The 25,632-nt window shown below is 37.2% G+C and overlaps 1 protein-coding gene across 2 annotated transcripts; it reads left to right on the top strand.

Annotated features, from left to right (window-relative positions):
* The first annotated feature begins 13,572 nt into the window (after positions 1 to 13,572).
* LOC105207830 (protein obstructor-E) lies at positions 13,573 to 23,792 on the top strand. Of its 2 annotated transcripts, none has more exons than XM_026139575.2 (4): positions 13,573 to 13,753; positions 17,062 to 17,463; positions 18,245 to 18,458; positions 23,527 to 23,792. In XM_026139575.2, exons 1-4 carry the CDS (start codon positions 13,714 to 13,716, stop codon positions 23,585 to 23,587), a joined length of 717 nt encoding a protein of 238 aa, XP_025995360.1. In that variant the 5' UTR covers positions 13,573 to 13,713; the 3' UTR covers positions 23,588 to 23,792. The 2 variants fall into 2 exon arrangements, with proteins under 2 accessions (XP_025995360.1, XP_025995359.1); XM_026139574.2 differs by lacking the exon at positions 23,527 to 23,792 and adding an exon at positions 20,189 to 22,513.
* The last annotated feature ends 1,840 nt before the right edge of the window (positions 23,793 to 25,632 follow it).

Genomic DNA, 25,632 nt, shown 5'->3' with positions numbered 1-25,632 from the left:
ATTTCCTCCGATATTTTCTACTTTATTTTTCTGTTTTTTTTTTATCCCGCGAGCCGCGCGTTTTCATGCGCCGCGTGCAAGAAAGTGCATTCTACTCCGTCTTCAGAGCATCGGCGAGAGATGCAAGCAGTTGTTACGAAATTTTTCGCGAGATTAATACACATTATGTATGAAAAATGTGTTACCATGTTAGTGTACGTACAATAGGCTCGGTAAACACACGAAACGCTAAGCTATCATTTGTCTTTCTGCAAGATGAGCAATCAAGGAGGAAAAAAGAAAAGGTTAACGAGATTTCGAAAAAAATCTTTCGCGAAATCGCATAATTACATTTACACATTGCAATCATTGATCACGTAGAATCGTAGATTTCCGCGCCATTATAGACATCTCTCTCGAATTCGAGGTAAATGGTTCGTGAGCTTCGCACTCTTCCGCGTAACTTCCAAGAAAATTAGAAGACTGTAAGATTTTCGCCCGGGGTTTCGTGCAACACCCGATCGCGGAAGAAACCGCTCGTCTCGTCGAAGCGTTACGAGTTACGAGCAAACTCGTCCGCGTTGTGTAGTTACGCGTGCGCTCGCTCGCGCGTGATCGTTCGCGCTCGTATATCCGGGCCTTACGTCTGCAATTCCTTTACCATGTTGCGAACTACGGCCAGAGAATCCAGCTCGCAAGGCTCTACCGTCCATCGAGTATCATGGAGGGATTGACTAGATGTTCGCAAAACGCAACGGAGATGGGAAAAGTCGAACGGGAGCCTTTCGATCTTCGACTTGATTTAAGAGGATCTGAGCGAGTTCTTGATGTGATTAACCTTCAGCTGACACGCTATATTGGATTCGATTCTTTGCCACACACCGCGTACGTCACCCGACCGTTTTCAATTGCGTATATCTCCGTACGTAATACATAGAATTTGAATAATTTTACAGCGCAATTTACAACAACGCGAATAATGGAAGAAAAAGTACGCAGTTAATGACAACGGAAAACAATAATTGCGAAATTTTATTCGTCAGATCCTGTACTTTTATAGAATTTTCTTGACTCGATGTGAAATTAGTAACTAGATCCTATAATTTTTTCTATGAATTTTAATTTCGACTTTGCACGGCAGTTAGAATATGTAACTATTTTTGTTAATGTTAAGATATTTATTATAGCGGCTGATGAAGGCCTAGTGACGCAGAAACTAGTTCCGCGTTATTATAATAATGTACATGTTTGCTCTTGCTTGTACACAATGAAAATATATGAGATTTAGAATAACTTGATTTATTGCTCATCCTTGGCCCGATTTGATGCTAGAGTTTATGGATATACGAGCGAAACAAAGAGCATATTAAATAATTTTTTTTTTTTAATCGATACGCCAGAAGGTCAAGAAGAAAATTAAATAGGTGCAAAAATCGAAGAGTTGAATATATTAAAAATATTTAGAAAAACAGGAGGAAACGATTTATGAATGCACAGCGTTTTTGTAAACAGCCTGGGTGTACGACACCCAGTGTGTCAGCCGAGGGTAAAATTTCTGTTCTCTAAATCTGAATCAGTGGATAATTACTGGATCACCAGTGGCTTATTTGGTACTAATAAATCAGAGATTATCTTAATCTTAGCTCTCTATGCATACTTTGGTTACCTCCCAAACAGAACAAAATCTAAAATCGGGACATAACACGTCTAAAAGAATTTTTTAACACTACTGTTGAAAATAATGTCTTAAAGACACTCTTTAGATGTCTTAAAGACGTCTTCCGATTTTAGACTTTGTGCTGTTTCGGCTTCCTCGCCGCCTATAAGTTCATGGGACCCTGTAACTTTGACATGGTATATTTGTGAACAGAGAGCATATTTTTTAGCTCTCAATGTATGAAATCGATAGCTAAGAGTCTGATAAAAACAATGAACCAGACCCAAATCAAAAATATTTTATTCTCAAGTAATTACAATTAAAAAAACAATTGCACAAAATCTCACAAAATAAGTACCCGCACTCGGGTCCGTCAGGCTCCCCATGTGTAACGAGCTAGGGTTGACCAAAAAAATCAATAAACAGTTACTGATAATCATTGAAAAGTTCTTATTGATCAGTGTATTAATAAATACACTCATAAATACTAATAAATGCACAACAAACATTAATAAATTCATTTGATTGTTCAGTTCAGGTAATCATTGATTACCAACGACATACTTGAGACTGATGATCAGAATTATCCACTGATTCAGATTTAGAGTGTGATCATCCAATTAAATATACCTGATGAAATCAATTAAGAACCGTAACAAGCAAATTAAAACTGTTAAACAGACCCAGAAATGAAATTGTTGTAAACAGACCCAGAATGACAACGGGATGGGTTGAGGAAAGAAAATTGGCGATTTCGTGTTCACCGCGGGAACAGCTATCGACTACGAACTTTGCTGCCGGGCGGCCGGCTACAGTTGGGATCGCGAATCGAGGAGATAGCCGCGGAATATGTAGGGTGCAGCGAAAAGTGGTTCTCCTTGGGCTTCGGTGCCGCATTCCGGCTCCTCCATGCATCTCCTCTCCCGGCGGCAACGGCGGCGGCTTTTTTTCCGCGCCGCAGCTGCAACGTGGGCGACGTAAAATGGACATGCCGTTACGGATCCGCGTTACCGCTAAGTGCCATCGCACTTGCGCATCGCTCCCGAGGCGATGACGTGTCCGCCAGGCGGAGTTACATTTATGGTCACTCAAGCATAAACGAGACAAGGTACATCCCGGACAACGAAGACTTGACAAATTCTTTATAAAACTCCTCAATTTTCCATGATGCCTGTACGTCACGTATTCGTGAAATAGGAGATAGAAGAGATTAAATTCAGTGCCACGATCGTAATCGAAAGTCTGTCTTTTTAACGCATTTATGCACACAAGACGCAAATCAACTAAGTGGGTCGGTGGCGCGAGTGATAATAAAATGTTTATATACGTACGCGCGCAGACGTATTAACTTTATTATACATGCTACACACTTTTATTTCTTGATATAATATAATAACCAGTTTTCCGTGAAATCTCATAAATTGCAATTGGGCGAGAATGATTAGAGATTAAATCCTGCTGTGGAGAGCGAGATTCGACAATTATATCCTTACAAGGATGCGTGAGGAATAGGAGCGAAAGGCGGCGAGGAGGCGTAAACAATCCCGAAAACAACGAGCGATATCTCGGTTCCGTTCTGAATGCACTGGGGGAGATTGCACGATCGACCAGCTGATGCAGCCATCGCGCGAGGCATCCTCCTTTCTATTTGGAAGACATTGTCCGCGCACGAGATCTAACGGTTTCACGCTACGATACACGGTAAACACGATGTACGCGATATCTCACGACTCACGAGCTTCACTTTAATGGCAAATTGTTTGAGAAGCTTAGAATCAATTTTTCTTTACCGAAAATATCACAATGAGTGACCTGATCTTTAATAAACAAAAAAAAGATATCTACGTTGCAAGAAAAAAAAATTATAATTTTTTGTCAACCATTTAATTTTCCTTTATTTTCTCCAAAAAAAAAAAAAAAAAAAAAAATTCTAAAATAAAACTACATTTTAAAATCTAGAATTAAAATAATATTTTAAAAAATACAATTAGAAATAATTTTGGTATCTTTGTATACTTCATATTATATAAATATAAGTGAAAATTTAAAATTTATGAAGAAATGTCTCCTAAAAAATTAAAAAAATGTTAAAATTCAAGATTCATTTTAAATCTTGATTCGTGAATATTTATATTAATATTATATAAATGTATCCATATAATGTAATGCAATTGTATTAAAAAGTTAATACCTAATTTCGATAATGAACGTAAAATCGTACAGAGCTCATATTGAGTTAAATATAGTTCAGTAATCTTCACTCTTAACGTATTGTCACGATAGGTGACACGTGCCGATCGTTCTACGCGAGGCAGTCCGCCTGTCTATTGTCGACGTGGAAAAAGCATGCATAATGAGATACGGAGTCAGAGTCCAAAAACTGGGTGGCATTTAAAAGTCGTGACGCGCGCAACACGTTGCGTCGGTCGTCACACCGCGTCGCCAAGGAAGAGGGAAAAGTGCTCCTCGAGAGCGCGTCACGGAATAAAAGAGTCGCGAATCCACGTGAAAGAGAAACGGCGCTTTGTGGTGCGGCGGATCGACAGAAGAGCACGAGCATCTGGTTGAATTCGAAATCGCGTGTCGCACTTTCTTTAGAACGAAGCTGTTATAGGCTAATATACTCCATAAGATTTCTGATTGAAAAAAAAAGAAGAGAGAGATTAGATAATCGATTATCTCCATATTAGATACAACAATTAATTATAATAACATTCAAATTCTGTAAGTTTGAAAAATGTTATGGTCCAGGAATACAATCGCGTCTTGCTTCGAGCCAGCTCATTTCTTAATACACTTTGCATCGAGAATGCACTTGGAAACTTGACGCGAATGCATCGACGAACAATACGAAAGAAATAAAAGGCGGGGGGCCTTGAGGAGCGGCGGCGCGGCGGACACTTTTCATTGAAATTTTATCTGTGGGCAATCTCCCGGCGCGGCGCGGCGGTTCGATCTTCTGTGTCCCGACGCGAAGGAAACGCGAAATAGGGAATGCAAGTCGCGCCCGGGCAAGGAGGAGCAGCCGGGCCAGCCGACTGATTGGCATTCGCGGCGCAGCACGCACGTATCGCGACGCCGAGGGACAAAATGCTCGGAGGAAGGTGTCAATAACCTCTTGCGGCACTCTTCTCCACCTGCGCTTTTTTTTTCACCTCCCACGCCGCGCCGCCTCGTCGGCGATCCACCCGGCGACGAGCTCCTTTTAGACATCGATGTTAATGCAAGCGCATAATCGGCCATTGCGAAAGGATTCGATTAAATTTTTCATAAATCGACAAGTGTGAGCAATTAAATTTCTTCATCGGAAATCGCGAAGATATAAACATCGAGAACACTTTTTATAAAAACTAATTTTTTTTTACAAATTAATCGTTTTATTTATCTCTAAAAAAAATGTCTTAAAAGCTGCTGGAAAGTTAAATATTGAAATTTACGCGTGACTAAAGCTTAAACTGTATATTTAATATATGTAGTATAAATTTGTAGATGTATAAGGCATATAATATTAGATAATATTAGATAATAATTCTTAGATAATTTCCAGAAAAGTTCCTCGCATGCAGAAAGTAATTATTCTTTCTCGGAATTTATAAATGTCTAAAAAATCAGATATATTCAAATTAACCAACTTGTCTCCACATACATATGCTAAAGTTCAAGTCTGCACTATGATAAAGCTCAACTGATCGAGCCTCGTTTGGTGCATTTCTTTAGAAATTCTTCGTTAAAAGTTTTGACTAGAGCAAATTATAAAATCTCTCAGGAGTCAAGCGAGATTTTATTTTAGATCGATTAATTCAAATCATTTTAATATTTCTCGATTCTACTGATAAATATCAATTTCAAACGTGATCGCCTCGTTGCGTAAAAGATCTCGTTCATCTCTTCAGTGTTCATTGACCTAATTTTCTGAACGAAGCTACAATTATCTTCACAACCTTCCATAACTTTCACGGAATATTTCAAAATATTTCATCAAATAGATTGAAAATTATCGCCTTTTTATGTGTTTGAAAAATATTTCTTAATTCCCTGTTTCTTTACTTAACATTTGAATAATTCATTTTATTCAGAGCCAATTTAACTAATTTTCTTTTGTAAACAATTTCATTTACTTTAATATTCTTTTAATCTGTTTTTAATTACTTTTAACTAATTTTATAAAAATCTTCACTCATTGTCAGACAAAAACTTCTCCAAGTTAAAAAAATTGTTTTGAATCGAAGAAATTTGTGCATTGCTATATGGTTAAAGAAAAGTTTCTTTTTGATTACTCTTTTTATTAGAATTAAAGAAATATTTTGTGCAACACAAATCTTTGTTTTAAATAAAAAAAATATATTTTTAAAACCAGAGTAATCAAATTATTTCTCATATTGTTGTCTTATATTTTGTACTTTCTTTCAATTAAAAAAATTATTAATACTTGTTTAAACTAAACAAGTATTTTAAACTGAACAAGTTATTTATTTTAATAAAGATTAATAACGTTTCTTGAAATAAAATTTTTATTTTTCTAAAAGGTATTTTCACTTCAACTTAAAGAAACTAAGTTAAAAAAGGAACGATTTCATCAATTTAAACATAACTTTTTTCTGCAGATGTAACTTTTCACATTTTTGTCATCTAACCGTCGCGAATCTTTTCTGCGTCACCTATTTCGAATATGTTCATAATATGACTTGCATCAATCTTTTCCAATAAATCTTCCGTTACGATCATCCTAAAGAATTTCGTTAAATCGTCGTTTAAACGTGTCATCGTCCGCGAATCACGCGATCTTGCGGAGACGGTACGCGCGGGTACAGGCGCGGATGCTGCGCGCGCGGAGGATCCATCGAAAGCGAGGAGCGCCTCACTTTCACTCCCGCGTGCGCGATAGATATGCCACGCGGCAGATGCCGACAGATAAAATCACGAAGTCGGCAAAAGCCAGCGGCGCACGATCGACCATCCTCTCCTCCTTCTCCTCCTCCTCCGCAACAACGCTATTATGCAAGTCTGGAAGATGTTACCTCAGCGTATTGCCAGAAGCTGCCGACCGACGCACCGAGCGCGAAATCGCTAATAGGAGAGGATGAACGTTCGGAAATTAAATTTCACGCCGCGTTACCGAAGAAAAAAGCCGCGAAACATGCCTGCGCGAGAGAGCGGGCTCGATATTTCGTGGGTCTTACGAAAGCAAGACGGAGATTTATCGTTCGGTTAATCCTTATTAATATCACCGTTTCGGAAGGCGCTGGGAGGAGAAAAGCACATTGTATTTCAGAAAACACATTAGACGAAGTACGCACGACGTGTGGTAAAGAGAAATATAATAAGAAAAGATACAACGGTGCAAAGTTGTGTACACGTGTGTAAAGAAAAGAAAAAAAAAAAAAAAAAACTTTAACACGCATTTCACAAATAGAGGCTGATAGACGCAGAAAAAAAAACGCAGATTCGTAAATACGTCAAATATGATTTATTATCGAGGTAAACAACTTATTGATCACAGTTTCTTCGCGACGCCTTCGCGCTTCCATTATAATTAAACATCCCGTTCTATTATCGGAACTCGATCGCAAACAAGAAAGCCTCCTCGACCCTCGGCAAGATTGCTGCGAGAGAAGGATTCGCGAGACAGGAAGAAATATGGAAGAGGTGCGGACGATCACGTGTAAGGTGGGGTCCTGCGGAAGGACGACGGGTCTTGCTTAAAAAAGCAGAGAGAGAGAGAGAGAGAAAGAGAGAGATGGAGCCGAATATTAATCGCGTTGAAACACACGCATCCTTGGCACGTTGAACACGTAATACCGATCAGTATACCGCAATAATGCATCGAATACGACGTAACGTTACCGTTACCCGTCGCCTTTTTCGTCGTCGCGGAACATTTCCTTTCCGCCGACGGCAATCTTATAAAAATGTGCCTCGCATTTCATTCGAAGTACGGTATTTCTTCCACATCTATTGCAGACACATTCGCGCTTCACATTCTATATATATTTTTTTATCAAAGATAATAATGGAAGCAGAATACATTAGTGAAAATATAAAACCGATATGTGAAAACGAACACAAGTAATTGAAGGTAAACCTTATTCGGTCATGGTTGGATCTTCGTTCGCTGTTTGAGTTTATTTTCAAGTTCGTTAAACGGCATGGCGCGCCGAATAAATTTTCTCGAAACACGATTATAAGATAAATCGATTTAATGATAATGACATTAACAGGTATCTAAAAGAAAAAAAATTTAACATGAAAAATAACTTTTGGGGACCAAAAAGAAAAGAAATCGAATCTGGAGCCTTCTGAATTTCCGAGTGTTCAGTCGTTTCGATCGCTGAAGCATGTAAAGATATTTATCGTAACAACTGGTAATGTTCCAATTAATAAGCTCAATAAAAAAAAAAAAATTAAAAAATTTAGTAAAGAGCCTAGCCGAATCGATTAATGCGGAATGCGATAGAAATCTATGCGGGGAATAATGATTTCTCATTACTCCGCCGATGCCATCGCGGAAAGTGCGAAAGAAGTGTTCGATTTAATGCGCCCCGACATGAAAATATCCGCGGAGCTAAGGCGAGGCAACTGGTGGTCGTTAACTTGGAATATAATACTGTCTACGATCCCCGTATAGGACGTGAAAGTTATCACCGGCGCGCCGCGAAAACTCGCTCGGACGGCTGGAAATCACAAATCGCTTTTACCGGAAGTACCCGCGATGATAACGCGCGTGTGAGAAGTACACGTGGAATGCGCGTACGGTAAATATGCGTCGCGCGTTACCGGCGCTTTTCGGCCAATCGACTAACGAAGCAAGTTTTTCGAGCGGTAAGTAAGATAATGAGATGAGAGGTATTAAGCTGCAACGATAAACAATCCGATGATAATTAAGCTTCGCCGGTAAATTAAAATTCAAGCGACGTAATAATATGAAATTAATATTTCTTCTTTTTCATACAATTTAATTTATTGAAACAAGAATTAGATGAAGAGACTGTCACGCTATTATTTCATTACTACCGTAATATTTTTATTCCCAACTATCGTATTTAATCACGAAACGCGCGAATTGTGTAGGAATAGTCGCATGGACAGGAGAAACGCGAGGAGGTCGCGTGTACGGTACATGCCCATTACTCATTGTTAGGTTCGATAGCCAGTAGCGATTTATTGGACGCGCTTATAAATCTCGCGCATTCGTTACCTCACTCGGGCGAACGACGGACGGTTGCGATGCGATTTTATTCGAGAAACTGGATTAAACGGAGCGAGAAAGTTCCGTTGTCGTCGTCGCCGTCGTCGTCGAAAGCGTCCAGCATTAACATGCGTGTCTGCCTTGGATCGAAATCGTCCTTGGTCTCAGCGAGAGAAACATACAGATCGATTCTCGTTCTAAAAGGAAACTCGAAAGAGTACTTCCATTGACCGTCAATATAGAATTACATAATGTTCGATAAGGAGCGCGAAGAGTCGGAATCTAAAATACGTGACCACGTAATAAGATGGAATTTCCAGTGAAATAAGACGAAATTCATATCAAACGATCAAACATATATTGTTATATTTTATTAAATTTAATATATATAATTTTTCAAAAATGTGTTTTTTTTCAGTATGATAAATTGAATGTAATTTTATTTTCAATTTATATTTTCTTCTTATAAATGCCAAACAATTGTAACAGACCGAGGGACGTGCTTCACTTTCGGTAAAATCTCTTCCGATCAAATCCGTGCAAGCTTTGTAACTGTTATTTCTCACATTCGAATTTTTTTTTCTAATTCCTTCCTTCCGATCTTAAGACTTTCCTATATGACGAAATGACTCGTTCACTGTCGCGCGAAATGGCGAAATGCGTTGCAAAACCCGTGCAACTTTCTTACGTGACGAATCGTAACAGCCGTTGGAAATGTAAACGGATGGTATGAGCGAGTCGATACGGCGTGATCCGATTGATTGATATGCGACCTTTCGCAATATTGCAAAAACTAGCTCCCATAATGTTTGAGTTGAAAAAAAAACGCCGTAAGAAAAAAAAACCGATTTTGTGTAAATCCCGGGAACGTAAATGTTAGAAAATACATCATTCATGTCTGAAATTTTCGTTATCAATTAAATCTTCAACGAAAACTTAATTACAGGAATTATTCGTGCCTATCACGCTACCGAGAAGATCGTAATCAGTAAACATGGAAAACATAACCCGTTAGTTTCTAAATGACGTAAGTCATTTTCATATATTTCAGGAAATGAAAAGTCTGAATGAGAGCTTACTGAAAATTTCCAGCGTTTAAAAGTAACGTGTAATGTATAAAAACATGAAAATACATAACCCTTGTAAAAATATGAATAATCATGAACTATTTTACAAAATAATGGATGATGAAACAAATTAATTATGAATAAATTAAAAAATGTACATGGTCACGGTTGAAAAATGTAGGAATTATTTAATGAAAAAAGACAATTGGTAGGATTTGGATTCTGAAATAAATCTCCATTGCGATCGTACCGAGATATTGTTAAAGCGATTTGTATATCTGTATGGAGAACATAAATCAATTTCGCAAACAAGGAAACAACGATACGAAGAAAAATATGAATCGAATTCTACTGAATGGCGTGCATTTCTGTGATTTTTTGAGTACTTGCATGTTACAGCTTATTCAATGATTTTTTCGGATAATGTGAATTATGAATTAAATTCACATGAAAAAGTCGTGAATTAAATTTGCGTTTTTTCTACATAATAAACGTATGTACACGAAAGGAACGATTTTGCTAAAATACAGATCTAAAAATAATTATGTTGAAACATAAAAAAATTTATACTGGACGTTTAAGCTAATTGCTATAAGGTCAAAACTTTTTGTAGCGTGATTATCACACTTGAATGTCTTGTATAATTATTTTTTGATAGTTCAACATAAAATTATTTTCCATCTACATTTTTAGATACTACTAATAAAATTGTTATTTCCATGCACAAATAGTTTTCGCACATAATGCATTTTTGCATTTAATCATTCTCGAGTTCGAAGTTAGTTAGTTCAGCTTCTTTTCACCTTTTGGAAAAAACAGCCAACTCATTAATGTTAAAAAATGGATTTGTTGATACTTGATCAATTTGTAAAGATATCGCATCAATATATACAAGACACGTGAACACAAAATACTTGAATGGTAATTTTAAAACAATGTTACAACGTGAGAAGAGTAAAAGAGACCAAAGAAGTTTAGGAAGAAGGATAACATTTATTTAGGAATGGAAAACTAGATTTAAACAAGAAGGTGGAATCAAGTAAAAAGGAGAGCTGAATGTAGGTAAATTTCTACTTTCGTGCACGCGATGTTAATGTAAATTCTAAACTTTTACTCCTATCTTGGCGAGAATAATTATACCAATTGTGACGAAAACATCCAAACATATACACCTTACTTTCGATCATTTTATGTGTACATTTTTATATGATATTTATTGTTGTTCAGTTACTAATATTTACCATGTAATAAATTAATATAATTGGTAGATAAAGTATGTCCATCAATCTATGTTAACAATATCTAATAATTAATTATAACAGTAAATAATAAAATGCTAAAACGAGCTAAACTGATAATTCTTTATAAAACATATAATTTATTCTAGTATTAATACTGTTGACAGAACGTTTCGACCTCACTTGGTTTATTAATTAGTATTTGATTATAATGAATTATAATCAATTTATGAGTATTGAACTATAAAAATGTTTCATTAGAATTAATGTCTCTTTAAATCTTAATTGTCTCCTTTAAATTTCTAAATTGTGTTTTGAATAAATCTTAACATTTATTAAAATTTTCTCATAAAGCTAACACTCTCTCCAAATCAGAACCAGTGTATTATTCAATAAAAAACAGTGAATAATCTGATTTCTGTGCTATACTTATAATTGTGATGTATGCACTGTTTATGAGTGATAATACACTGATTCCGATCTTAAATAGAATCACTAAAAGACAGTGAATAATCATCGATGATCACAGTTACAAGTACAGCACTGTAAATCAATAAATTTCACTGATTTAAATTTAGAGAACACATTTTTTAAAATACTGTCTGCCATCGAGAATTCTTTCAAAAAATCGCCTTGGTCTGTCCAGTGACAAAACAAAAAAAACAAAAAAATCAAATCAACAAAAAATTCATTATTTCATATAAAAACAAGAATGTAAAATCTTCTTGGAAGAATTTATAATCTTGAACAGACATAATTTGCTTAGCTGAAAATTGTTCTCTTCGCGTAAGCAAATTGTCTGTTTAAAATTATAAATTTTTTCAAGAAGATTTATATTCTGGCTTATATATAAAACAATAAATTGTTGATTCGATACTAAATTTTTGAGTGTCCGCATATTTTCTTGTAACAGATTTATTGCCGGCTCGGACGATAGGGCCTCGATCCTCGAAGAGGGTGGTGTCTCGGTGGGATGACTCACACGCGACTGATTGTGAGCGCGAGTGACCTTCGGTCGCTACCCCGTTATTTTGTACCGCGCCGCAGACTGCCGTGACCTTACGATTATCATTGTAACCACGTATGTCGCAGTCGCGTATGTATAATTATTATTATAGCCACGAGCCGACCGGTATTCTGCAAATCGCGCGACCATGGCTGGCCGCCGGCGCGCGGCGCACGTCGACTGCGTACGAAAGCAGTTCGACGAATTTATCGATATGCAAAAGCGCGTCTGCCGCCTCCGTCTCACGTTAACATAATTAACGCATACCGCTTATAGAAACATATTCTTTACCGCCTCCTGTTCCTGGATCTTTTAAACTGGTCTGTCGACGAATTCTTCGACGATTCTCCGAAGCGCCAACATTAAAACTTGCCGAGATATATATCTCGAAATAAATCTCGATTTTTCTCTCGAGAAATAAAGATTCGGGTATTTTATGACCGCGGAATACAAACGGAAACTTTTCGGCTTCGCTCTTCTTTCGTCTGGTATCTAGAAGAACGAGCGTGATACACGATCGTCTCCTCCTCTCACTTTAGTCGCGGAATTTCGTGTCTCTCGAGAGGAATAAAGTATCCTGAAGATTTGCGAAGCGTTATTCTTTGGCATATTCGGTGCGAAAACCAGATGGGCTCCGAAACTGGTCGCGCGGCTGGCGACAGATAACGCGGATACGAAAAAAAGGAAAAAAAAAGAGGAAATGCGCCCGTAGGCGTTAAGAACCGAAAGTTATTTCAGCGATTTGAGGATCAGCCGGCGAAAGGATGGAGGAGCGTCGTGAGACTTCGAACGACATTTTCAAAAGAAGCGGGGGGGGGGGCGACAATTTATCTCAGTAACGAATTCGATAATGCAGCTAAGACATAAAACAAGACACTCTGATACCGATTATTCAAAACTTTGCTTTAAACTTTGCTTAAAATAAAATGAAAAACCAGCTCTTATTTAACCTGAGATTATTTTTACATATGAGAGTGTGTTTGTGTGTTTTATACATTTCTCCAATTCTTTTATTTATCTCGGACTTTGAAAAATCTATTCCGCTGGCAATACCGGTATCATTACCACGCTTCTATCATACGGCGATTTTCTTCATTGAAGAATTCGAATGGATTAGCCGAGGCCTAACGAGAATAGAATTACATCGAATATTCAGCATGATATTTCACAAATCTGCCTCATAATGCAAAGAAAGAAAAAGAGAGTGAGAGATAGGGAGACGAAAGGAGAGAGAGAGAGACAGCATTGTAGAGGGAAGGAAGGCGGAAAGTCTCAAAGTGAGAGAGAGATAGAGAAACAGAGAGAGAGAAAGGAGACAGAGAAATACGAGAAAAGTAGAGAGGTGCACCTCTTCTCGAAGTGTTCTCGAAGGAGGAGGTGGTAGCCATAAAAAGGGGGGGAGAGGGACCTATGACACGTGACCAATGACTTATATAAAGGTGGCGAACGACAGGGCCCAAACACAGAGTTCTATCTCTCGACGCAGCGGAGGCGGTGTCCTTAAAAGTGACTGTAGAATTTTTTTTTCCGTTAATTTTTCGTTTGCCTCCGCGTCACACAGTCGACTTTTTCGTTGAACCATGAGGACGTACTACGTGATAGCCGCCATACTGATCGCCGGTACGTAAATACAGACCATCACCGCGGGGGGAAGAGGGCGGGGGCGGAATACAGGGGGTAGTGAAGTTGAAATGGGCCGATTTGAACACGGAAGATCGCGAGTGAGACGCGATACCCTTGGAACGATAAGAAAGTGGAGGTTTCTGTTCGTTAGTGTGTGAAACATGCGCGTGTGTAGAGTAGAGCAGTGCGCCCTACGTGCGTCGAGAGCAGGATGTAATCGGGACCGAATTCTGGCGCCGGAATCTCGCTGCAAGGACTCGCGGAAATAGTTGTTGGAAACTCTTCCGAAAAACGCGATCGCGATCGTTCGTTTCACGTTCGCGTTGTTGTATGTGCAAGTTTTCGATTTACGAATGATACTTCTCTCTTTCTCTCTCTCTCTCTCTCTCTTTATTTCCTCGCTCTCTTTCTCTTTTCCTTGTTCTTTTATTTTTTTTTGTGATAACTTAAATATGATATTAACTTAAATTATATTTGTAAATTATTTTATTACTTACAATTTTAATAGGATTTAAATTAATGATGCGATTAACGTAATCGCACATTTCAAAAGATAAACTTTGAAACGCAGAGATTCATATATACTTAAAAGATTAAGGGATATAAAAATTATATCTCTTAAATGTGATTCAAGCTAAAATAATGTATCTCGTGTTTTTCAAAAAAGTAAAAAATAGAAATCGAATTTGTAATAACAAAATAATTTTAATTAAATCGCAACCATGTTGTATTCAGTACGCTCATAATTATTTCATTTTATTCTTTGCAAAATCATGATTTAAAAAATATTTTTTTAAAATACTATCAATGTTTTTCAAAATATTTTAAAGAAATTATTTAATGTTTCTTTTCTATGTAAATTAAATAATATTATATTTAGAAAAATTGATTTATTTTGCACTAAAAAGTAAAACTAGACACGATTCAATTGTCACTCGAAAATGCTAACATTTCTCGTTGACTTTCTTGCAACTGCATTAATTAAACACTATATTAATTAAAATTCGCGCCCGGTTTAAAAAATTTACCACGCTTTCTTGCTATCGCGGCATAACCTTGGCCCAGATCTTGACCCTCCTTTTCATTCTCTTTTTGCCAAAGGAAAATTCAAGGATGCGATTAATCGCGGCGAAAATTACTCTAAAGCTTTCCCGATAATGTAAATATCAAAATTTTCACATGTACCTATAATACGATTTCTTGCAAGTATAATTAACTACGACGAAAGTTCAAAGAAGAAAAAGATTTTTTTAAATATTAACAGTTTTACACAATCGAGAAAATATTTAGAAAGATAAAGAAATATTTATATTTTTGAAATTTTGAATTTAATTTGAAAATTCTACTTAATATATATAAATTCCGTGGATCTGAAGCATGGAAAAAAAATTTCTATATGCAAACGTCGATATTAAAATGAAGCAATTATTGAGAGAAAAATTATAAGCGATTCTTCAATAAAACGTAATATTATAAGAAAACTTGTACTGGAATCTTATATGTTAGGAATTTTCTTCCGTAAAACGGAAATTTTCTTTCATTACACTTCATGTAAATGTATGTGATGAAACATTTAATAACTGAAGTATGTAATCGATTATTGCGTATCATGTATTAAACTCCCACGTAAAACACATTTATAATGAAACTTTCTTATCTAATATCACAGGAAGAGAAACAGAGAGAGAGAGAGAGAGAGAGAGGGAGAGGATAGAGAAAGAACATATGGTGTATCATCACGGAAAATTGACGAGACGACGATTTAAGAAATCTTCAAAATAATCTTTTAAAAATCTTTTTACGCACATTTACAACATTTTTAAATTTATTTCTTGGCTCCATTTGGTAGCCTCTAATTCAGCATCTTCTCTCGTTTAATGTTATCGAACACAATATAAATTCTCGGTCTAACAGTACAATTTCGATTTTTAACAAACAAATATGACAAATCATTTTAATATGTGAATTGGTATTTTATATAACCATCGCATACTTTTAAACAAGTAATTATATAACGACCTAATGCCGCGTATTTTACAAAACGAGTCGAACGAAACTGGGACGGGGCGGGGAGGAGGAGGGTCCTGCCCGCCTGTGGTCCCCTGGCCGACGAATATTTCGAAGTCGCTTTCGGTGGCGAGACCGGTCCCGTGGAAAACGAAAGTGAACACAAGTCCAGCATGCAGACGCGTTCGTATACAGGCTCGCACTAGGACTCGCGACGCGAACCGGGTGAACGGGATGCTGAGAGGGCCCAGTCACGAGCGGCTGCGGCCGGGGCCTGGCCGCGGGCCCAAAGTGAAAGCGCCCGGCGAAAGTTACCGTCCCGCACACAGTCCCTTACATAAGACATTTAGCTTATTCAGGCGTCGTGTGCCGCGTGCACGCGCGCACGAAAGAAAGAAAGAGGCGTAATTAAACTCAATTAACGTGGACCGGTATGCGCGATATATATTTCTCGAGGGGGAGACCTTATCTATTTGTCGCCGGGTCTCGTTCTCTCGCAATGCCGAATGCGCGTTCGGCGTTTCCCGCTGCACCCGCACAATCTTTCTTTTTTTTTTCGCGATCGTCGCTGTTAAAAGGGAGAACGCGCAAGAGGAAACCGGAATGAAGGCTCTCTCGCGGCCGGCAGTTAATTTTAGCCTGCAATTTCCTACGGAGAACGGTGCTATCGAGTTAAAGGCGGGGTCGCTTTTAACCGCGATCCGAGAAACTCGACGCAGCAGTCCGCGGATACGAAAGTACAAGTATTTTTTTTTTCCCGGATAGAAATACAGGAAAAACGAAGTAGCCTTTTATGTATTTTATCATAGTCTCGAATTTAAAGAAAAATATGTGTTTTTAGCTCATTCTCTCTTTCATTTGTATTATAGACACTGCAAAATCATAAAAAAAAAAAATTATCTTTCACAAACACTGAAAAAAAGTCTGGTTATAATTAAATGTATAGCAAAATAATATCAATTAAATATATTATCAATATAACCAAAAATAATTTTATGTTTCTGAATGTTTAGTAAATATTATCAGATGCAGTGTGTAAGTTACTAAATATTTAGAAAAGTAAAATTATTTTTATGGTTACATTAACCAAATATTTAATTGATACTATTCCACTATACATTTACTAGTTATTACCAGTCTTTTTTTTTCAATGAGAGTTCTTCGCAAAGAATACAGTTATAACGCTGTGTTTCTATGCCATTTGTTTTAATTACAATTTTGATATATCGAAGAGAACCTCGGGAATTCGTCGGACTCGACATGCCCTCGCTTGACAACCCTCTGTTCGATCATTTCAGGGACAAACGGTCAGGAGTCCTTCAAATGTCCGGACGACTTCGGGTTCTATCCTCACCACATATCGTGCGACAAGTATTGGAAATGCGACAACAACGTGGCGGAACTGAAGACGTGCGGCAACGGTCTGGCGTTTGACGCCAGCGACAGCAAGTTCCTCACCGAGAACTGCGATTATCTGCACAACGTGGACTGCGGCGAGCGCACGCAGCTCGAGCCGCCCATCAGCACGCCGCACTGTTCCCGCCTCTACGGTATCTTCCCTGACGAGAAGAAGTGCGACGTCTTCTGGAACTGTTGGAACGGCGAGGCCTCCCGCTATCAATGTAGCCCCGGACTGGCCTACGACCGTGAGGCCAGGGTGTGCATGTGGGCCGACCAGGTGCCCGAGTGCAGAAACGAAGGTATCGATCTCGCTGATCGCGAATTGCAAATTGCATGATTACAACTGTCCGACCGATTTGTCAATATCCGAAAAGATGTTAGGGCGGTTCAGATGAATTCACACGTGAATAACATTCCGTGATCAAGTGCCTCGTCTAAGTCGTCAGAGATAATAACTTTTCATTGCATGACTATTCGAAATTTCATTCTAGAATCTCAATGTTAATTATTGCAATTCCTCTGTTTAACATCGTTGACAATTCAACTTTTACACCGACGCTGATGTCAGCTCAAAAATAGCACTAGATCTCTATGAATTTCTGATCCAGTCACCTGGGAACTCGTCACGGGCGATTTGACGCGAATAATAGGGCATACGTAAAACGTGCAGTCAATCTCGCCTCTCTACTACTCCGAGACATATAACTGTCACAATCCTTCTACTTCCTTTCCACTCGCCTCCTTTCTACATTAACTTTGCAATTTTTCTCTCCTAGTTATCCTACCTTTTTTACTTATAAAAAAAACTAGAACTTTTTGCTTACATTATATATAAATAAGTATATATATATATATATATATTTATTTATTTATTTATTTATTTAAGTTTGCTTTTTATCGATGAAATGACTATTACATAAAAAATCTCAAGCATATTTTCGCGTCTCGTATTTTATATTCTCATGTGTATTTCTCTTTCGTTCGCCAACTCAAGATCAGTATCGCAATAACGAACACGACGCCTCTCTCCGTCTGTTTCTCCGTTGTTCGTATTACATATCTATTTATTGCATTACGCAGAGGTCGCCGGGGGTTTCACGTGTCCGGCTGCGGGAGAAGTGAGCGGCGCATCCGGCAGCTTCAGCAGACACGCCCATCCGGAGGATTGCAGAAAGTACTACATATGCCTCGAGGGCATCGCCAGGGAGTACGGCTGCCCGATCGGCACCGTTTTCAAGATCGGTGACGCCGACGGCAGCGGCGCCTGCGAGGACCCCGAGGATGTTCCCGGATGGTGAGTATCGTCTTTAGTATCTTGTCTCGACGCTATTCGTATTTCCAATTGTGCGCAGGAATGAATAAACTGCGAAAATTGCGGAGCGATCAAGTTTTGAAAGGATGAAGAGAGAATATTAGAGGAAGATCGAGTTTTAAACTGAAAAATGGAATGTAATTATTTAATCCATTTGAACCGTTCCCTTTCTCTCTTGGAAACTATTTAATTCATTCCTGCGCAACCGTGGCCGCGCGTGCGCGATTTTCGAAACGATTGTTACATGGTGTTATTTTGAATACGTAGTCGAATGCGACATAAATGGATAACCCAATCTACCGGAATTCTTTACTTTCGATTTCACGCGATGGTGAATGTTAATGAGCGTCGATCGAGAAGTTAATCGGAATTCAAGGTTTTACCGTTCAAAAATTATGCGACTGCTATAAAAGATCGTAACGACGAAATAAAACTCAATGCAAAAGAATTGTCGTAAACTTTCACGAAAGAGTTAAAACACTATAAAAAAAATAATTATATACAATATAAAAGAAGAATATTTTTTTAATGCGGTAAAGAATATTTATATTCTTTTCTATTTTTCGAAACTGAATTTTCTTTAATATTCCCAATTGTTTTTAGCCAATCAACTTTTTGTATATATATAAAAAATCGTCTCGTGGACAATTTTTATACTAGTTTTTGACATTAGAATTTTTCGGAATTGGACAAAAATCGAATTAAGTGGCTATTAAATTAACAGTGTAATCTGTGAAGAAGTAAAAATGAAATCAACGAAAATGTGAGGATGACGTTAATGATGGCATTAATGATTGAGCAACAGAATAATTGTGGGCGTGTTATAAAAATGTCCGAATTCGATTATCTCGGTAATTACAGTCATCCGATGGAAATGTCGGGCTATCCTGAATGAAGTCGTGTTCGAGGACTTTCGGGAAGAAATTACATTCGCGAACAATGTGTAATTAAAGAGATATTCGCGTAACGGCACGCTTTTGCGGCAGTTAATGACGTTTTGCGTAACTGCTGTAAAAAATAATCTAAACAGAAATTTGCTGCAACAAATTGTACCTTTAAAAATTGAATAGTCACATCGTGAATTGATTTTCATCTACAAAAGACAAACTTGATTTTCTCCAATATCGCTTGATCGTGAATTAGCCAATATTATGTTTATTAATTATGTTTATTAATTAAATACTAATTAATAATTAATGATTATACTTTTCAATGATCTTCTAACATGTGACTAACGTATGTGTTAACTGTCTCATCGTTCTAATATACAATATTAGCTGCTCCCATTCGTAGATTGCCTAATAATGTGAAATTGTTTTTCTATCGTTATCAATATTTATTTAAAAAATTTCTATAAAATTGAAATTGGAATCAGCGTAAAATTTTGACTTTAATAACATGTCCGGCAATCTACATGGCATGCTAGATACTTAATCGTGAAAATTTGCACTAAATTATTTGCCTAAATAAATCATTAAGAAAGGATTTCTCCTGCTTTGCTCTGAGCCTTAAATAAAAAAAAAAAGAAACGGCAATTATTCTGGGATACTTGGCGCACTTTTGCAAATTTTCATGGCTAAGTGCGAGTATAGTCCCTCTGTGTGTATGCATGTGCATCTCGTCCGCAAAATAACGACAAGAGCACGCCAGTACGCAGTAGCGCGCACCGAGCATGTCTTGACCGCCGGGTTTTTCTCGGTTTTGCTCCGCAGTGAGGATTACTACGGTGACCTGGACCTGAAGAGCATCCGGAAGAGCGAGCTGCTTACCGGTATCCAGAGCGAGCCCAGAAAGCCGAGCCAGGCGGCCCTCAAACCTAGGCCCACAACAGTAGGAGGGCCCACGAGGCCCTCGCCCAATCAAGAATAAATCTTGATTTACCTCGCTCTTTCTCCTTCCATCCCCTCATCTCTTCACACCGTCTCTTCCTTTCTATCCTTTTCTGTCTCTCTTCTTCTATCTACTTCTCTCATTCATTTTCTCTCTACATTCTTTCTCTTCCTCGTTATCATTTCATTTTGTCGAATACTATTATTTAACGCAAGTTATTGGTGCGAAATCTAAACTGTCAAATAAATAGGCAGCACTTCTCTCTTTTCATGGATCTTGTATTACAATTTTTCAATGATAAATCGTAATTATGCGTTCAAACATTCAGGAAAAGAGTTATGCCTCAGTTTTTGACAAAACATGAAATATTAAACGTACCCTAAACAAAAAAATGTCATTTTTTTTTTTAATTTTATTATTTGATTTTAATTTTCTATAATTCAATAATAAAAAAATTCACAAACTTATTAAATCTCTTGATATTTTCTATACCTTTTAACGTTGTTCTTCTGATTTATTTAAATTTATATCGATTTTATGCCAATAAATTGTAGCGGAATACATTTCTTCTTTCCCCTTTTTTTCTCCCTCTTTCTCTTTTCTCTATTTCTCTATCTTTTTATCTTACCCTTTTTCGTTCTGTGTTTTTCACTTCTCTCTCTCTCTCTCTCTCTCTCTCTCTCTCTCTCTCTCTCTCTCCTTCTCTCTCTCTCTCTCTCTCTGTTTCTTCTATCAGACGATAAACATACATTCGCATACACATACATAATCGAAGAAAACTGCAGCCCTGATTACAATAAAGAGAATTTCTCCGGAAAAGAAATAATCGGCGGCCCACAAGGATCGATCTCGAGACGAAATCTCGAAACAAAACCCGCGAGATTCTGAGAGGATGAGAAGTGCGCGACCGAGCTGCTATAAATTTCGTGCCCTAATATTTTCTCGCGAAATTCTCTCTCTCGTCGCTCTAATTGCGCGTCTTTACGCAATCTCGATGCACAGAGCATATGCTATTTTTGTAATTATAATAGAATAGATGGAAGGGGACAGAGGGGCACATACACGACCAGTTAGCGCGCCGAGTAATTGCGAATTCCGAGAATTCACGTAAAACTCTCTGTTCACTTGTATGTCACGTTTCGCAACACAATAATAGCGTCACTATTTAATAACCTAATAATGTAATAATTTTTGTCAGAACGAATCTCTGAAAAACTTAGCATAAATTCCCTTCTATTACTAAAACTGATATATTTTATTTTGATTTTTCAACATACGTTGCACAAGAGATTAACTATAGTTTAATATTTAAAGACCCCCCCCCCTCCCCCATAGGTTAGAGAGATTAAAATTCTGTCGAGTTTTTATCGCTGTTGATACGTTTAGTTGATAATAATTGATATTGATAGAGCTTAAAATTTTCTCTGTATCAAATTTCCTGACAAATGCTCAAAGGACTGATGTTCCGCAAAATTTATATTAATAATTTATATAAACCGTGACGCCTCATCGGCGATTTATTTTAATCGATTCCTTTTAATAAATAAAAAAAAATTTATCCTCTCTTAACTGTTTCTATCCATACACTCTCATCTATCTTTCTAATCTATCTTTCTCCTGCCACTTTTCCCTTTTTTTCTTTACCGTGTAAAAATAGGAATTAAAAACTTGTAATTTCGTATAATAATAAACACGACAATTGAGGGCCATTTTTGCAAATTTTTCAAAAATACGTATTCTATTAATTATTTTATCTATATAATCATTCTGTCATTGTATACGATTACTTACTTATCTTAATAATACATTATTAATTTACTTCTAAGTAATACATATAATTACAGAGCTAATTGATAAAATATGTTTCCTGAAGATCTTTACTTCAATTAAATATAATTGAATTTTGCAAAAATTGTTTTCAATAGCAATAAAATAACTGTGAAACAATTAAGTTTAACGAAATTACACTGGTTTTAATTCCTGAGTGAAATGCACGATAATAACAAAAAAAAGTAAGACATTGATTTTACGTCGCGCATGAAATCGAAAGCTATCGGACTCGCGCAATTAACAATCCACGATTCATGATCTACAGTTCAGAAATCTTGCCGACTTGGCACCATTAAGCAAGATCGGATGATTTGCCGTGTATCTTTAAGTAAAGCGAAAAATCCACGCAATAAAAAAAAAAGAGAAAATTCTTGGAAGATTTCGACTCGTATTTTTACCGCATGTTTAATGTTGATGTGATAATTCCGTTTAATAACTCCGTGATCTATTTACGTAACATTAAGAACGCATTTAAAACGTAATTATGTAATTTAAAATGTATGAAATTCTGAAGGCTAATTTAATGTTATGATTGCGTCACATGTCGTGTGTACATCAGAAAAGAATTAGATAGTCACGTTTGACACTAAATGTGTGGTGAAAATATAAACAATTTCTCTGTCTATGAATCCTCTTGCCCAATAAATCCTGATCCCTAATCCACCTTTATCGTTCACTAATCATTGACACAGTTCTCCATTTGTAATTCTTAGTGCATTTCTCAGCACATTTCTGTGTAGTTACTTGTTGCATGTGAAAACTACTATCTAATGATGTATATAATGTAACTTAATCGTAACGTATGCAACGTACTGATTAAAACCTGAAAATCTTAATTTAATCTTGAAGCTTAAAAACTGGCATCTTAACACGCGTTGAATCTGTATATATCGAATTAACTTTATTACCATTATAACTGAAGCATCATTTTTTACGGAAATAATCGTTATATTTCAAGAGAGTACATTTTATGTTTCATGTATATATTATATATTTCAAGTTTGTCGAATTTTGGATTTTTCTTATTATTTGTCTTCATTGAGAGATAAAAAGTATAATTGCAAATAAAGTATTTATAAATCTTGCCAGGTTTGCACGGAAAAAATACTGACAAGTTAAAACATTTGACTGACATCATCAGTCAAATTAGCCAAAATTGATTATTCACTTTCCTTTCGTTCCACGAGGTAACATTGACATTTTTTTTTCAACTCCTAATCGAATTTCACGATTTATGAAGCTACTCAGACCCGATTAAATCAGAAATTGTAGAAAAAATCAAAGCGTAGATCAAAAATTACAATTCAAATATCGTATTTCGAAGACCGTTCAATAGGGAAGGTGATACATTAGGATCAAGTCACACGCAATATTTTCGTGCATTTCCCAGCCAAGACTATTACGGTGACGTGGACCTGAAGGCCCTACGCAAGCTGGGCTACAGGAAATAGAAGCGTTTGCATGCAAGCGTTTTACTCACCGGCGTTGAAAGCAGCAGCGTGAGAAGCCGGCCCTACAACGATGATTGTCCGCAGGTGGGAAGAGGCAATCGCAACGAGTCTCCTGCAAATCGTGTTCCATAATTAAATTGTCCGTATCGCCATGTAAATAAGTTAAATTGTTTGTGAGAAGATACATTAGAAATGAAACAAGTTACGTCTGTGTCTGCAATTTTTCTCGTTACCCTCGGACTCCAATGTTTTTTTTTACAAAAATAATTTGAATAGATATATATCTTAAGTAATGTAATAATAACAGTCGTAAGTTCATTTCATTTTTATAAGTATAGAAGATAAATGATAGTGATTTAAGATAATATAATAGTATAAGACGAGACAAATAAATGTAAGTAAATATTTAATCGACATAAAATTTTTTTACCAAGTAATTAAAAAATTAAGTAATACATGGTGTTTTATTTTGATTCCTTTTTTTTATATTCGAAATGACTAATCAATAAAAATATGGGCCTCGGATTTTCTCAGTTTGTTCATCAATTTTTACTAATTGATTTTTTTAACATTACTAAAGTTTCGTGTAAGCGAAGATTCAATGCATTTTTGAGATGTGCAAAAGATATTTTAGAAATCGCAAAAAATAATACAAAGAATCTTAAAACTGCTAGCATATTTCAAGAAAAAATTCTGATAAAATTGATACATAAGATACAAAATCGGGTATTCTTTAAAACAAGATCAGCAAAATTTTACATGATTTTATTATACTAGAAACGGGATCTTCGTACCTTAAATAGACATTTTCGTTTTTTGAAGAGATACATATCTTCTTCGTATTTCAGTCAATTAAATTTCAACAAATTGACCAATTAATTCACTGGTTTTTGTTATTGCTATTACTGCTGCATTCCCTTTTCAATTGATTCTGAAAATATAATAAACAAAAATAAAATATTATTTATTGAGCTACCATATTAATTTCGAAATGTGAGACTGTTAAAATATTTTTAAATAGTAGAAGAAAAGAGGGTATTACAAAACGCAAAATGCGTGCGAGAATGTATCAACGTTGTCTGAAAGAGCATCTCACGAATTTCTACACGCTGTGACTCATTAAAACAACCATTCTCTACTATGCTCTACTACATTCGCCCCTTACGACATCATATCTGTTATCTATGCACAATTTGTGCTTCCAAAACGCCGAACAGCCGACACCAGAAGCGATCGAGGTCTGCCACAAAAATGGCAGAAAACCGGTGACCATAGACCTTCGTCTATGATCGAAACTGCGCGCTCGCGTACATACACGGATGTCAACATTAAATCGTTCTTAATCGCTTTCATGCGATCGATTCGTTCGTCTCGTCGCACTGTGCATACATACCGACGATCATTTATGTGAACGCAATAAGGACGAGGTGCGAATGGTGCGAATAACAAATACAAATTAACTTGCACCGATCGCCGCTGGTCGCACTGTCCAGCTCCGTCTCGGCCGCAGTTGTCGAACATTCGAGATCCAAGACCCTCCTCACGCCGATTCATCTTGATTGGCACTTGGCTCTTCGTTTCGGCACTCTCGAAACACTTCTGGTACTCACACGCTTGTGAAACTCGGGATACGAGGCAACGAAGAAGATACAAAACACGATTAAACGCGACACGACTTCGCATCGTGCATCGTATCAGACTGATGACGGTCGTTGACACGAACGCCCGATATTTCACTTCACTTTCGACACTCCACGGTACTCTTGAAATACAAGCTCGCATCAAACACTCGTGTACTGGACGACGAGGATGCGAGTTGAACGCATAGAGGGCGTAGAGACGTCGCGCCGTCCTGCCTGACCAACTGAGACCGACCACCGTCGCCGTACTGCGTAGCGGTGTGGGCCGCGCCTGCGCCGCCTACGCCGCTAATACGCACTATACGCAGTACTCCGCAACGGTCGACCAGTCGGAAGGTCAGGCGGGACGGCTTGTCGTGGCGATACATTTCAACTTGTATCCTCGTCCCGTACGAGTTTTTGATG

The sequence above is a fragment of the Solenopsis invicta genome, chromosome 14 (assembly GCF_016802725.1).
Source record: "Solenopsis invicta isolate M01_SB chromosome 14, UNIL_Sinv_3.0, whole genome shotgun sequence".
Classification (NCBI taxonomy): Eukaryota; Metazoa; Arthropoda; class Insecta; order Hymenoptera; family Formicidae; genus Solenopsis; species Solenopsis invicta.
The sequence above is the reverse complement of the archived record's forward strand: the minus strand, read 5'-3'. Positions and strand labels throughout refer to the sequence as shown.

Bases quoted from the DNA above. Each gene is read 5' to 3' on its own strand.
- LOC105207830 (XM_026139574.2), top strand. From the start codon at position 13,714: ATGAGGACGTACTACGTGATAGCCGCCATACTGATCGCCG. The intron at 13,754-17,061 runs GTACGTAAATAC...CGATCATTTCAG, and splicing joins AGCCGCCATACTGATCGCCG to GGACAAACGGTCAGGAGTCC. The intron at 17,464-18,244 runs GTATCGATCTCG...TGCATTACGCAG, and splicing joins GCCCGAGTGCAGAAACGAAG to AGGTCGCCGGGGGTTTCACG.